The sequence below is a fragment of the Solanum stenotomum genome, chromosome 10 (assembly GCF_019186545.1).
Source record: "Solanum stenotomum isolate F172 chromosome 10, ASM1918654v1, whole genome shotgun sequence".
Lineage (NCBI taxonomy): Eukaryota > Viridiplantae > Streptophyta > Magnoliopsida > Solanales > Solanaceae > Solanum > Solanum stenotomum.
The window spans coordinates 13,913,548-13,925,407 of NC_064291.1; the positions used below are offsets into that span (position 1 = coordinate 13,913,548).

At 34.1% G+C, this 11,860-nt stretch overlaps 2 protein-coding genes across 2 annotated transcripts; one reads left to right on the plus strand and one right to left on the minus strand.

Moving 5' to 3' along the window:
- The first annotated feature begins 290 nt into the window (after window positions 1-290).
- LOC125842476 (uncharacterized) lies at window positions 291-2,629 on the plus strand. Its single transcript, XM_049521777.1, has 2 exons — window positions 291-417; window positions 2,003-2,629. Exon 2 carries the CDS (start codon window positions 2,105-2,107, stop codon window positions 2,459-2,461), a length of 357 nt encoding a protein of 118 aa, XP_049377734.1. The 5' UTR covers window positions 291-417; window positions 2,003-2,104; the 3' UTR covers window positions 2,462-2,629.
- A 583-nt stretch (window positions 2,630-3,212) lies between these two features.
- On the minus strand, window positions 3,213-10,122 carry LOC125842475 (protease Do-like 5, chloroplastic). Its single transcript, XM_049521776.1, has 8 exons — window positions 9,869-10,122; window positions 8,463-8,606; window positions 8,068-8,130; window positions 7,867-7,956; window positions 6,454-6,576; window positions 5,880-5,967; window positions 5,125-5,199; window positions 3,213-3,700 (listed from the first exon to the last, which is right to left on the minus strand). Exons 1-8 carry the CDS (start codon window positions 10,085-10,087, stop codon window positions 3,594-3,596), a joined length of 909 nt encoding a protein of 302 aa, XP_049377733.1. The 5' UTR covers window positions 10,088-10,122; the 3' UTR covers window positions 3,213-3,593.
- Window positions 10,123-11,860: the final 1,738 nt, after the last annotated feature.

An 11,860-nucleotide genomic window follows, 5' to 3' on the forward strand; every position in this document is an offset into this window, starting at 1 on the left:
TTTCCTTTATTCCTCGTCACTATAATTTTTCACAACATAATAAATTTATTTTTTTATTTTAAATATAATTAGACTTAAATATTTTGGGATGAGCTAATATTAAGAATTTGAATAAAAAAAGAATTATTTAATTAGTAAAAAAATTCAATTCAATTTTGATTGAGGGGGCTTTTAGACAGGTGAAAGGAAGAGTATTTTTAAACCAAAATATAAACCAAGGGTATCTTAAAACCTTTTCTAATATATATTAGGGGTATTTTTGGTCATTTCCTCCCATATAGATACAGATGCCTATACAAATATGAGAGAGGGCCATAAGCTGAAGCAAAGAAAAGTGAGATTGTAATAGCGGGTTCTGCACATATTTTGGTGCTTCATTTCCTCGAGAATTTTGCAAAATTAAACTTTTATGCAAGGGTAGCCCTGAAATTCTTCTTCTCTTGCTAATTACTTTCTACTACTAATTTTATTGAGATATTGGGGGTAGGGTTTTGGGATTCAACCTTAAATATAGTTTTCAATCCTTCAACTTGAATGTGTTTATTTAAGAATTTATTGTTGGGATTGTCATAATAGCCATTAATGATGTTTTTTCAAGGAGATGAGTTTAGCTTATATGATTTATCTGGTAGATTAACCCCCAAATTGAGTATCTTGACGGTATATGCAATTCGATCCTTTTAATAGACAAATCTCAATTTGTGAATTTCTTTATTCTTTGTGATATTGACCACATTTCTCATCTTTATTTGCATTTTAGTGGAATGAGTATATTATACAACAAAAACAAACCCATTGTAGTCCCGTAAGTGGTTGTCTGTGTGGAGGCTAGAGTGTCCGCAGAGCTTATGCCTATAACTCGTGGAGGTAGAGAGGCTGTTTCTGAAAGACACTTAGGAAATGAGTATTATATCGTTTCTAAATTGTGACTTTATAATGGTCGCTGTATTCTGCACGTTGGATCTTCTACTATTCTATGTTCTGCCCGAAAGTGTGCTAATCTCTATGTGCTGTGGAGCTGAGTATCTTATTCTGCGATAGGTGTTCCTTTATTATAAATAGACATAATACATAAGTATGCCCTTAATTTGGTCTTAGCTCACATTTATGCCATCCAATTTTCAGTGTGCACAATAGATACTTATGTTGGGATATATTCTATTAACCATATGTTAAGAAATAATATTTATTATAGAATAAATATTTGCTCAATTTTAACAGATCATATATTCGTTTATGATGTCTATTTAGTTATATAGTAGATGATTTAGTGTGTAGAGTTTTAGCTTATACATTTAGATGGAAGCGTGACTCTGATAACAATTGTTGAAAAACTATATGCACAGCGAAAGCATAGCAGGATCTTACTGCTTACATGAATAATAAATAACCAAATCGTTTATGCTAGAACACATATAATATGCTAGAACACATAAACTTGCTGAAATTTAATTCAAGAATTACCTACGTGTCCTACATGTTATCCTACATGACAATTGCGTCCTACGTGGTGTCCTACATGTATTATGCCACATACTCCTCTTGTGTCTACTTGTTCAACTTTATACGAGTTTAATTAATTATTTGTGTACACCTAAAGTTGGAGGGCATAAATATGAAATGAGGCCAAGTTAAAGGGTAAATTTATGTATTATGCCTTATAAATATCCTTGTTCAAGCATTAGTGCAAAGACTAAGAAGATTCTTCTTTTTCTTGTTCACACCCACATCCAGGATATCACAATTTTCTTGATTTTCTTTTATATATACTGGGTTCATTTCTCCACTGCTATCACTTGTTCTATTTCACTGTGGGGAGAGGAGAGGGGAGGAGAAATTAGCAAAAGATCTTCTGTTTGAGAGTTTGCTTTGAGTGCTTTCCCTTTAATGTATCTTCATGGATTTTCACGAATCAAAGGGGTGAATATATCGCCCAAGAGCGGTCTGGACACCATGGTTATCAAAATTTACCTGATTAATTCCCTGTCTTAACTTTCTGCAGGGAAGAGGAGTTGATGGTTTAATTGTTTGTCTTAGCATATGCTGTAGCTACAATTACACAATTGTACGGCAAATTTTCTTCATTGATCTAAACTGGACTAAAATGAGCACCAAGGAACTAGAGACATACCTATCTGAAGTTGGAAGCTCAAATCAGTTAGAGACAAATAATTCAAAATATGTCTCTCATGTCAAGAAGCTACTATATCGACGAATGCTGGTTGGTATAAGTGATGGAAGGTTCTTTCTAGGTACATTTTATTGTATTGATAAGCAAGGAAACATAATTCTTCAAGATGCAGTCGAGTACCGTAGCACTAGAAGATCTGCCCCTTCTCCAATGGAACAGCGAGTTCTTGGTCTCATTTTAATCCCTTCCTTATGCCGGAAAACATGTCATGTGGATTGTTCTATTGACGAACAGTTGTCCCTAATGTCGCTTGGGGAGCAAAAGTCTTAATTATTCGTGGCGATAAACTTGATCCAATTGGATGAACATCTTCCCTGTTTGATTCATCGTGACAATTGATTATTTCATTTTCAAGTGTGAACTTTACTGGTGTTATATTATCATATGTTTTACTCTTCTAGGAAGAAGCTGATGAGTCTGTCATCGATAAACTTGTCATTTTCTGCTGCATTCCTCTCTCTAATGTTCCTTATGGATGGTTTCCTCCTACCATGATACCCCTGCCCCTGATCCATTATAAAGTTCCAATTTCGACGACTAGGCCCTGGGGCTTTCTAGTAGTAAGAAAGCAACACGTGATGTGGATAAGTACACTTCACAAGTTTGAATCTTGTTAGGGGGAACTGTTGATGTGTAAGTGGAGAAAGATCGTAGGACAGGTCCATTATCCACCGAGTTTCAAAGCATGCACCATTAGTCCTCGGGGATATCTCAGTTATAAGAAAAAATATGTTTTGATGACCAGTGTAAGCGAAACAGTTGGTAGACCAGTCGGCAAGGAGTGTCAATGATGCATATGACAATTTATTACTTCACTGATCTGTGTCCAGTTAATTTTGACCTTTGATAAGAGGTTTTTTTTTTTTTTTGGTTCTTTTGGTAAAAAGTGGGTCGTTTTGTTGGTGGTTAGAGAGGAGTTACCCATGTATTAGAACTAGCATGACTTTATACATTGTTTGGTTAAATGGAGGAAAGTAATCTTCCCATAGAATTTAGCATAAGTTACACAATGTTCAGTTGGTTCTCTTCACACAAAACATAATATTGAATACAGTGTTTGGTTCATGTTTTTCTTTTCCACATAAGAAAAATGAATTGTGAAAGCTACAAGAGTAGCAGTTAATAACATGGTCTTTTCCCAGCTCTAAAAGGAAGCCTTTTTTGTCAAGTTAATACCATCCAATGAACAAACTAAAGCTGCATTAAGGATCAAAGGTACCACTCAAAGAGATGAAAAATTGTTAATGTTGGATCATGGAATATTTATAGTCAAGAATTATCTACATGATGAAATATGTATCACAAGCGCTAAGAGCTATAGCTCGGAATTCGCTTATGAGTGAGCTTCCTTCCTTATGCTTTGGCCTGACCTTCCTTCAAGTAACTTTCTGATTACAGATATTCAATATCTGTCTTTGTAACTTGTTCCATAAACGATCAGGTAAGGTATGGTCCGTACAACTGTGTCAATCGGTATGGCAAAGTTAACCCCCGAGGACATACCCGAGCCTGCAACATGAAAGAAATCTCAAAAGCAATTAGAAATTTCCTCAGATTTCATCCTTTTCTGATCACTAAGTTTCTGTATATATAAAATATTTATGAAGACTAGGTCACCAGAGAGTATTAAACTCCTGTGAAGCAGCAAGAAAAGTAGATGCTCATTAAAGATCAAGTAACTGAAATGACTATTACAGATTCACCTGTCCAACTCTACAGCATCAAATAAGTGTGAGCTTTAATTTCTTTCAGATCACACGATTTTGCAGGACGCGACTTAAGGCTATGTTGCTCGGATTCTTCAAGAATGCTGCAGGGTGCGTGTTAAATCCTCCAAAAGTAGTGGATTATTGGAGGAACCGATACGGGTGTGACAACATTTTTGGAGAGTGAGCAACGAAGGCTAAAGGTCCTTTAGTAAAATCACAAAATGACGTAACCTGTAGGCTAATTAAGATTCAATAGTAAATATGTTAATCATTCTAGAATTGTGTGCTAAGTAGGCTTCTACATACTTCATCATAGGCCATTAGGGATGGTGAACTACAGCTTTTGTAATAGGCATAGGCTCTTAACCTTGTGATTAGGCTTGGATTATAATCTAAGCCAATCCAATTTTCTAACCTAGAAACCAAGCTTGATATACCACATTTCTAATTAAATAAATTTAAATTTTACCAAACTACGACTATAATTTTGATCATGTAACTATGGATGCAGCCAGATTAGCGAAATTCCCGAGCAGTCACTAGGATTAGTAAGCTTCTAAATTTCTACTGTTCTATGCTAATTCAGCTCTATTCTTGACAAACTCTTAGAAAGGAATAACCTCTGATCCTTCTGAGGGATTAATGATAAAATGCACATCTTTTACACCTTGTTATGCAAAGCACAATCCGTAACAAGCTTTTAGATAGCCGAAACGTTAATGCCAAATAATAAGAAGTTATGTTAATTGTATACGAAGTTTGACATAAAAAAGTATATAAATGGCAATGGATAAAAGATTGTGCATATGTTCTGCAGTATTAGGGTAGAGGGAAAAGCAAATACATTTTCCCGAAGGGGAGGACAGAGCTAGATCCTACCAGGCCACAAAAATTCAACAGTTACCTAATACGTTGGCTTAGGATACGGGTAAGATGCTTGATGATTCCATGTGATGCAGAATTTAAACAGTTAAAATTTGAAAAATGAGAATATGATGAACACCAATGCTTTTACTTCTATCCTGGTCAACCTAGAGCAGAAGAATCAACATGTTCTGTGTAAAGATAAGAAGCAACAAGCATTTAATAATGTCAGCAAGCGATGAACCAGCAGATGCAGACCTGCCAGCATTCATGTAAAAACGTATTTGAAAGGGAAAACCTTAAACGAGGGATCACCAATAAGAAAGAGAAAAAAGAAGAATATCAAGCAATCATTCTTACCTCTGAGGGTGAATGTTGCTGTATTTACACCAATTACATGACCAGATGAGTCAATCAACGGACCACCTGAATTCCCTGCATAAGTAACTATAAGTCAAACTAAATCTTGACATGCATAACTTGATGAATTATGAGTTCTAATCAGGTAAAAGTATTCTACTTTGACAATTTCTGCAGTTAGAAATTGAACTTCATCCCTTAAATCAAACTGGCATTCAACCTTGTCGGCATCCTCATGTAAACCAGATAAACAACCATTTAACTGGCTCTGCTCTCTAAACAATGTGTTACATCCTACTCAAACAGTACATCATGAAGAGGTGACTGTTGTGCTTAGGGTGACAGATTAGCCCTTGAAAACATGACCCGCTCAACCCATCCAAGTTTGGGCTAATCATTTATTAACTCAACTCATTTCAGCCCATCAAGAAGTTCTGCTTCATCTGAAGCCTAAATTGACCCTGAGAAATCTTGTCAAAATATTTTCAAAACACAATCTTTATAATTGATATGTTCTATAGAGCCATAATTTTTTTTAAAAAAAAGATAAGTTATATTATGTACTAAAAAATTATAAAAGAACAAGCAATGAAACGAAAACTTAGTAAGAATTGAGCCGGTTGGGTTATGCCCAAGTAACTTTTGGCCACCAATTTATTAACCCAACCCTTTTGACACCCCTACTTGTGCTATTCACCATAATTTTCTCACAAGTGATCATATCTTATACAGGAAAACTAAAGAATAATGTTTACCTGCATTAATTGCAGCATCTGTTTGAATAGCTCCTTTAATGGCAGCTCCATTTGGTGCAGGTATTTCCCTGCCTAATCCACTAACTACCTGTAACATTTGAGGTAATCAAATAAACAATAGTAACTTATTAACTATCTTTATTCCCTATGAATAATTGTTTTTTTTTTCCTTTCTCTATGGCATGGAGAAACATGAGCAAATTAAATTAATTTATAAACTTCAGCAGTTTCATGATTTTGGTTCCCTTTGGCCTAGGTATGACTGAATTATGGAGAGTCGATAGTTTAAAGCATTTTTAGGATATTGAGAGTATGAGCTGAATAGAATATTTTCTTTGTTTATATCAAATGAAAAGCTATATACAGTAAAAGGAGAGAGCTGCCGTTCAATAGAAATGGAAACATTTAGTATCCTCAAAGGAAATCAAGATTACAAGTTATATACTGAGTAAGTTTAACAGAAATGCATGAAAAATAAATGCTAGAAACGCTCTTCCCTGGAAATGAAACCATAAAATGAGTCTCCACACGGGTATATTTCTTAACTTATAAATAAACTGTAGAAATATATTACCCCAGTTGTGAGAGTGTTTTCAAATCCATAGGGATTTCCAATGGCAAAACAACTTTGACCTACACGTAGGCCGCGAGAGGTACCAACAGAGACTGGTTTTACTTCAACACCTTCAATATCAACCTGCAGTAGGATAGGAGACAATCAAACCCAGGGGACTCTTTAACTGACCAACTTTTATAGATATCGAATGTTGTTAGACAACTTTATTTTGCACATAGTTTTTTTTCTTCATGTTTAATACCCATTCTCGTTTAACATTTCATTTTCATTAGATCGAATCTAAGTGTTTTCACTTGTCTCTATTAAATTGCTTTTTTGTTAAAAGGAGAGAAGCAATGACAGATACCAATTGAGATTTTGGAGTATGCGGGGGTGTCGGAACGGTATGACAACAACAAACAACCCCTCTGTCAAAACAAATCGGGGTTGGCTATATGAATCCTCACTAGTCATATCTCCTCATTTAAAATCTAACTCATGTCATCATCATACCAAAAAAGGAAATAAAAGTGAAAAATAGGTTAAATATATAAGTAAATAATAATATTAAATGTTCTTTATATACTCACTTACATATAAAGGTCAAAATACTACTTGGAAAGCAATACGCTCAAAATAAACATACTAACTTCGTCTGTGTGAGCTTGCTCATATTGCCAGTCCTAAACCCAGATAACGGAGGAGGGGTTGCAACATGCTGGCAGCCGATGTAAAACTTGCTAATTCATGACGAATCCTCATATATAGACTGAAACTAGAAGACCTTGTATATAATTTTCTGAGACAGGCGAATAGTGCCTTTCTTATTTAGGTACGTGCTTAAAATTTGTATGAAATTGATCCCCAATAATTTCACCATAATAGGTTGATGGCGACTGTACATCACATTCATGCATTTACGATTCATGTGACGGTATTGATACTCTTGAAAGGTGTGCTATTTGCTCGCAGTTCTCTTTGTGTCTCTATTCCTAAGGTAGAAGTGCCATCTTTCCAAGTTATATGACAGTCTTCCCATTTTTAAACATTTCAAACGTTTTATACCAATCCATTTCCACACAACTTTCACAATTCAATGGCTCAAATTCGTTTAATTGTTCAAATTTAACACTTTGATATGATGTTTTCTCCATCAAACCTTTTAATATTTTGTTCCACAATAGCTAATATAATATATAAACCAAAATTAATATCTCAACATCCGTGGCCATTCAAATATTGTCATATAAAATAGAATGGAAGGAGTTAGATTATGTTCTGTTTGTCATAGTGTACTTCAACTAACCAATCTATCTATAAGGAGAAATTTGGATAGTTATAATTACCAGTCTAAAGCTACCAGTATAGAAAATAAATTAGTAAACAAAATGGAAATTGACAACATTATTAAGTAAAATATCGATTTAACACCTTGAGAACGGCCAGATCATATGCTGGATCAACACCTACGATCTTCGCATCCTTAACTATGCTTTCTCCTTTAGCATTCACTAAAGAAACCTGAAAAGGAAACCTTTAAAATTAGAATTACCTGAAATGGAGCAGTCCTGTTGAATATACAAATAAGAACTGAAAACAAAGGGATATAAAACACCAGGAATGCAGAAAAACCTTACAACGCTGCAATCCAATGTTATCAGTAGCTAATTTAGCAATGACATGGTAATTGGTTACCTGCAATAAACCCAAAATAATCATGCCCCATGCTCAGCAAACTGTCTGATTTTAGAATTATAAGTACACTGTGTTAGGTCAGTACTGAAACAAATTTACAGAAAATTTCGAAGCAAGATTTGAAGCAGGGTCAGAAATTTGAATGAGACAACCGAATTTCAACTGTGTGAAAATATTGGAGGCGGGAAACAAAAAACCAATGGAATCTTAATTCAAGTCTGACATCAAGCATTTAACTTTCTTGAGATAAGCAGCAGAGAGTTCATCCAATTAACATGGAAAATTCGGATATTCATTGCAAATTTGTAATCCATAGAGTCGAACAATCGTACAATGTGACCAAACTTATCCCAAATGAAGCCCGAACCTGTCCCTTCCACTTTTGCATTCTCATCGTCGGCAAGCACCTTAGTAGAGTCATTGGAGCCTTTAGCCAACTCAAGGTCCTTAATGAAAACAACAGAAGGGGAAGTTTCCTGCATTTGCATCATCAGTTCTGTTACTACATTTTGAACAGATAAACTCACCAATCAATAAACATGATAAGACAAAAATGATAATTTCGTCTTATTATTGTTGTGAAGATTTTTGGATGATTTATTCATGACCTCATTAAGAAACATTTAAATTTCTCGTAGGTCTGATTTATGGCATTCTTACTGATACTAAACCATATTAGCTTTGTGTGAACTAACATACTACTGCAAAATGGCTTAGGAGGATCTTATTGTTCAATGTATTTGTGATCTGTCCACTTAGATGTCCAATTCAAGGTCTTCAGAATAATGCACAAATTCCTTTCTACACCATCTATTCAGTAACACGAGACACACGTCTTTCAGATACAAGAAGATTTTGACTAGATTAACAACGACTGCAAAGTAAGCGTACAAGTCACAACTATCAAGAGTTCACTTCCAACATTATACAATGAAGATATGTGAGTCACAAAGTTCGGTTAGTATATAATGACTTCTTACTTCAAGACATCCAATTTTCAGTCTTCACTTTCCATACAGTAGTAAATGGTCTGGGGATTAACTTTGTAAGCTTAAAGAAGGGAGGGAAATTGATACTCATTAATTCCTCTCTATATGAAAGGAGTGTATAATATTATATTAGTTATAACGAAAGTACATAGTATTTATTTAAAAGTTAGTTTGATGGAGAAATCTTTACACTGAAGTTTACTAAATTTGAATTGTTGAAAGTTGTCTAAAAATAGAATAGTGCAAATATTTTCCGAATGTTCAACTAAAAAGAGTGTTATATATTGGAACGATGGGAACAACATTTACTTGATATAGGGATATAACACATTCTTGACTCTTCAAATTAAAAAATGGTCCTTTATCGAATTGTTCCAGGTTTCTACTCCAATTAAAGGAAATGGTTATTTTCACATATTCTTCAATAATATTTGAACAATAAAACAGCCAATATTTTCTGCATTTGGGCCATACCTAAGTCAATAAGTATAGGTCTCAACTTCAAATCCTAGTAGAGGCAAACACATGATTTCTTGTATATGCGCCACTGAATTGAAGATAGCAGCCGGTAACACAAGAAGTTAGTCTAGGTAAAGAATAAAGAAGCTAATTACTCTATTTCAATTTTCCATGTTACAAAATTAGGTATATTCGAAGCCAAGTCAAAATCAGACAAATAAATTGAAACGGAATCTACAACACACTGAGAGAGAGTCAGTTATTGGGTTTTCTTCTTGTATTTAATTTACCTGAAAGAGATGAACGAGTCTATCTTCTTCTTGTTGAGGCATTTCGATTTGGAAAGCAGTAGCAGGAGAGTGATGAGATGTATATATGAAAGAGGAAAACAGAGAAGAAGTAAATATCAAAGCTTTACGCCTTGTACAATATTGAGGAGGAATTTTCGTTGGAATTGAAAGGAGGATATGCTGTGCCTGTGGAGAAACAACCACTCCCAACACCACCATAGCTGCCTCCTCAACCAATTTAGCGCACACACTACACTAATGAGTTTAAAATAGATAAACCTTCGAGAAAATGAGGTAAGAATGTCTCACAAGTCTCCAATTAAAAAAAAGGGACAAGTGGGGCTCTTCATCTCTTCCTCAATTTAATTTAACTCTTAATTAATATATTGGATCAAATTAGTATTTTTTAAAACTTAGGAGACTTTATTTTAAATTGTGAAGCATATTAAGAATGGAAAAAACCTTTTAACTTATTCAATTTTCTTTTTAAAACTGAAGTTACAGGGGAAAGTTGGAAGGGATCCAAGAACGGGACTTTTCAAAAAAAAAAAAATTTCTTCTTCATCTTCAAAATCATCAAATCTTCTTTGAGTTTTTTGAGTTTGTTGTGTTTTTCTTTTCAATCAGTAGCTTCTAATACAAGGTAAACTTTCTTCTCTTTTCTATTTCAAAGGATAAGATTAGGGTTTAATAAAGAAGAAAATCATCATCATCTTGCTATTATATTTTTTTGTTTTTTTACATTATATTTATTCCGTTTGAACTTGAAATTAATTCAAAAGAGCATTTTTGATAAGTATAAAAAATATTTTGTGTCCATTCTTCAGTTGGGTTTAGTGAATTCAATTTAGTTGTTTCAGCCAACAACTTAAGTAGTTGTTTGGACAACTACTGAAGTTGTTTATAGAAATAACTTTATATTTTTGTTAATACAGAAATTGTCCAACAACTTCCTGTAGTTGTCCGACGATTCAGAAGTTGTCTCAACAACTACTGCAGTTGTTAGACAATTGTGTTTAATTGTTGGTCAACTGATTAGTTGTAGGACAAATAATTTAATTATTGATCTATAATGTACCACTATTGCTCCTTTTCTGTTGATTCTATTCAGTTAATTTCTTACTATTTACTAACTTTTAACTATTTTAGTGTAGTTATAATGCTTTAATATAAGAGGAGGAGAACTGGAACATCTTCATCCAATCCAAATGCTAAAGAAAATGCTGAGAGCTTAACTGCTACTAGAAAAAGAGGTACCACAACACTTCAAAGTATCGGTGGACAACCATTTGGAGAAGAAAAAAGTGATCAAAGTAGCGACGATCAATCTAGTAAAATGGAAAAAAATAGTAAGAATAACAGTGACCTATCAGGTGAAGAAAAAAGTGATGAAAATAGCAACGAAAAATCAAGTGAAGAAGAAGGTATTGAATCCTCTCCAAATTATGTTAAAATCATTTCCAATGATAAGTATAAGTTTAAGACCCACTTGAGTGTGTCTGGGTCTTATGATTCAAGCATCAATGCGAGAGTTGGTTTTGGAGCTCAATTTGTTGAGTTTAGAAAGATTTTAATCGCACAAAAAATTGAAAATGATTTTAAAAAATCTTGTTTTGGTCACTTTTTGAAGTTGGATCAATCTGTAGCAGTACAACTTCCAATGAAGTTAGTACATGGCCTTTGTCTTCGTCGTATATTTTCTGAAAAGAAAAAAGAGGTTTGGATTGATTATAATGGTTTGCCTCTTTGTTTTGGCATTAATGAATTCGCTATTATGACTGGACTTCGGTGTCATTCCCTACCTCCTCTAAGTCAAGAATTAGCGAAAATTGGAAAAGAAGGTGAAATTTTGGTTGATCTGGTGGGTCAATCTGCAAATGCTGCTGTACTCATAGAAAAGATGAGTGATCCATGCTTAACCAAAAAGCAAAAGCTTGCTATTAGTATGGTTTGGTTTTTGCATTGTGTATTGTGTTCAAAAAGTGCAGAAAA

Bases quoted from the DNA above. Each gene is read 5' to 3' on its own strand.
- LOC125842476 (XM_049521777.1), top strand. From the start codon at position 2,105: ATGAGCACCAAGGAACTAGAGACATACCTATCTGAAGTTGGAAGCTCA.
- LOC125842475 (XM_049521776.1), bottom strand. From the start codon at position 10,087: ATGGTGGTGTTGGGAGTGGTTGTTTCTCCACAGGCACAGCATATCCTC. The intron at 8,607-9,868 runs GTAAATTAAATA...ATGCAAATGCAG, and splicing joins GACTCGTTCATCTCTTTCAG to GAAACTTCCCCTTCTGTTGT. The intron at 8,131-8,462 runs GTACGATTGTTC...GGTTTATTGCAG, and splicing joins GGGATAAGTTTGGTCACATT to GTAACCAATTACCATGTCAT.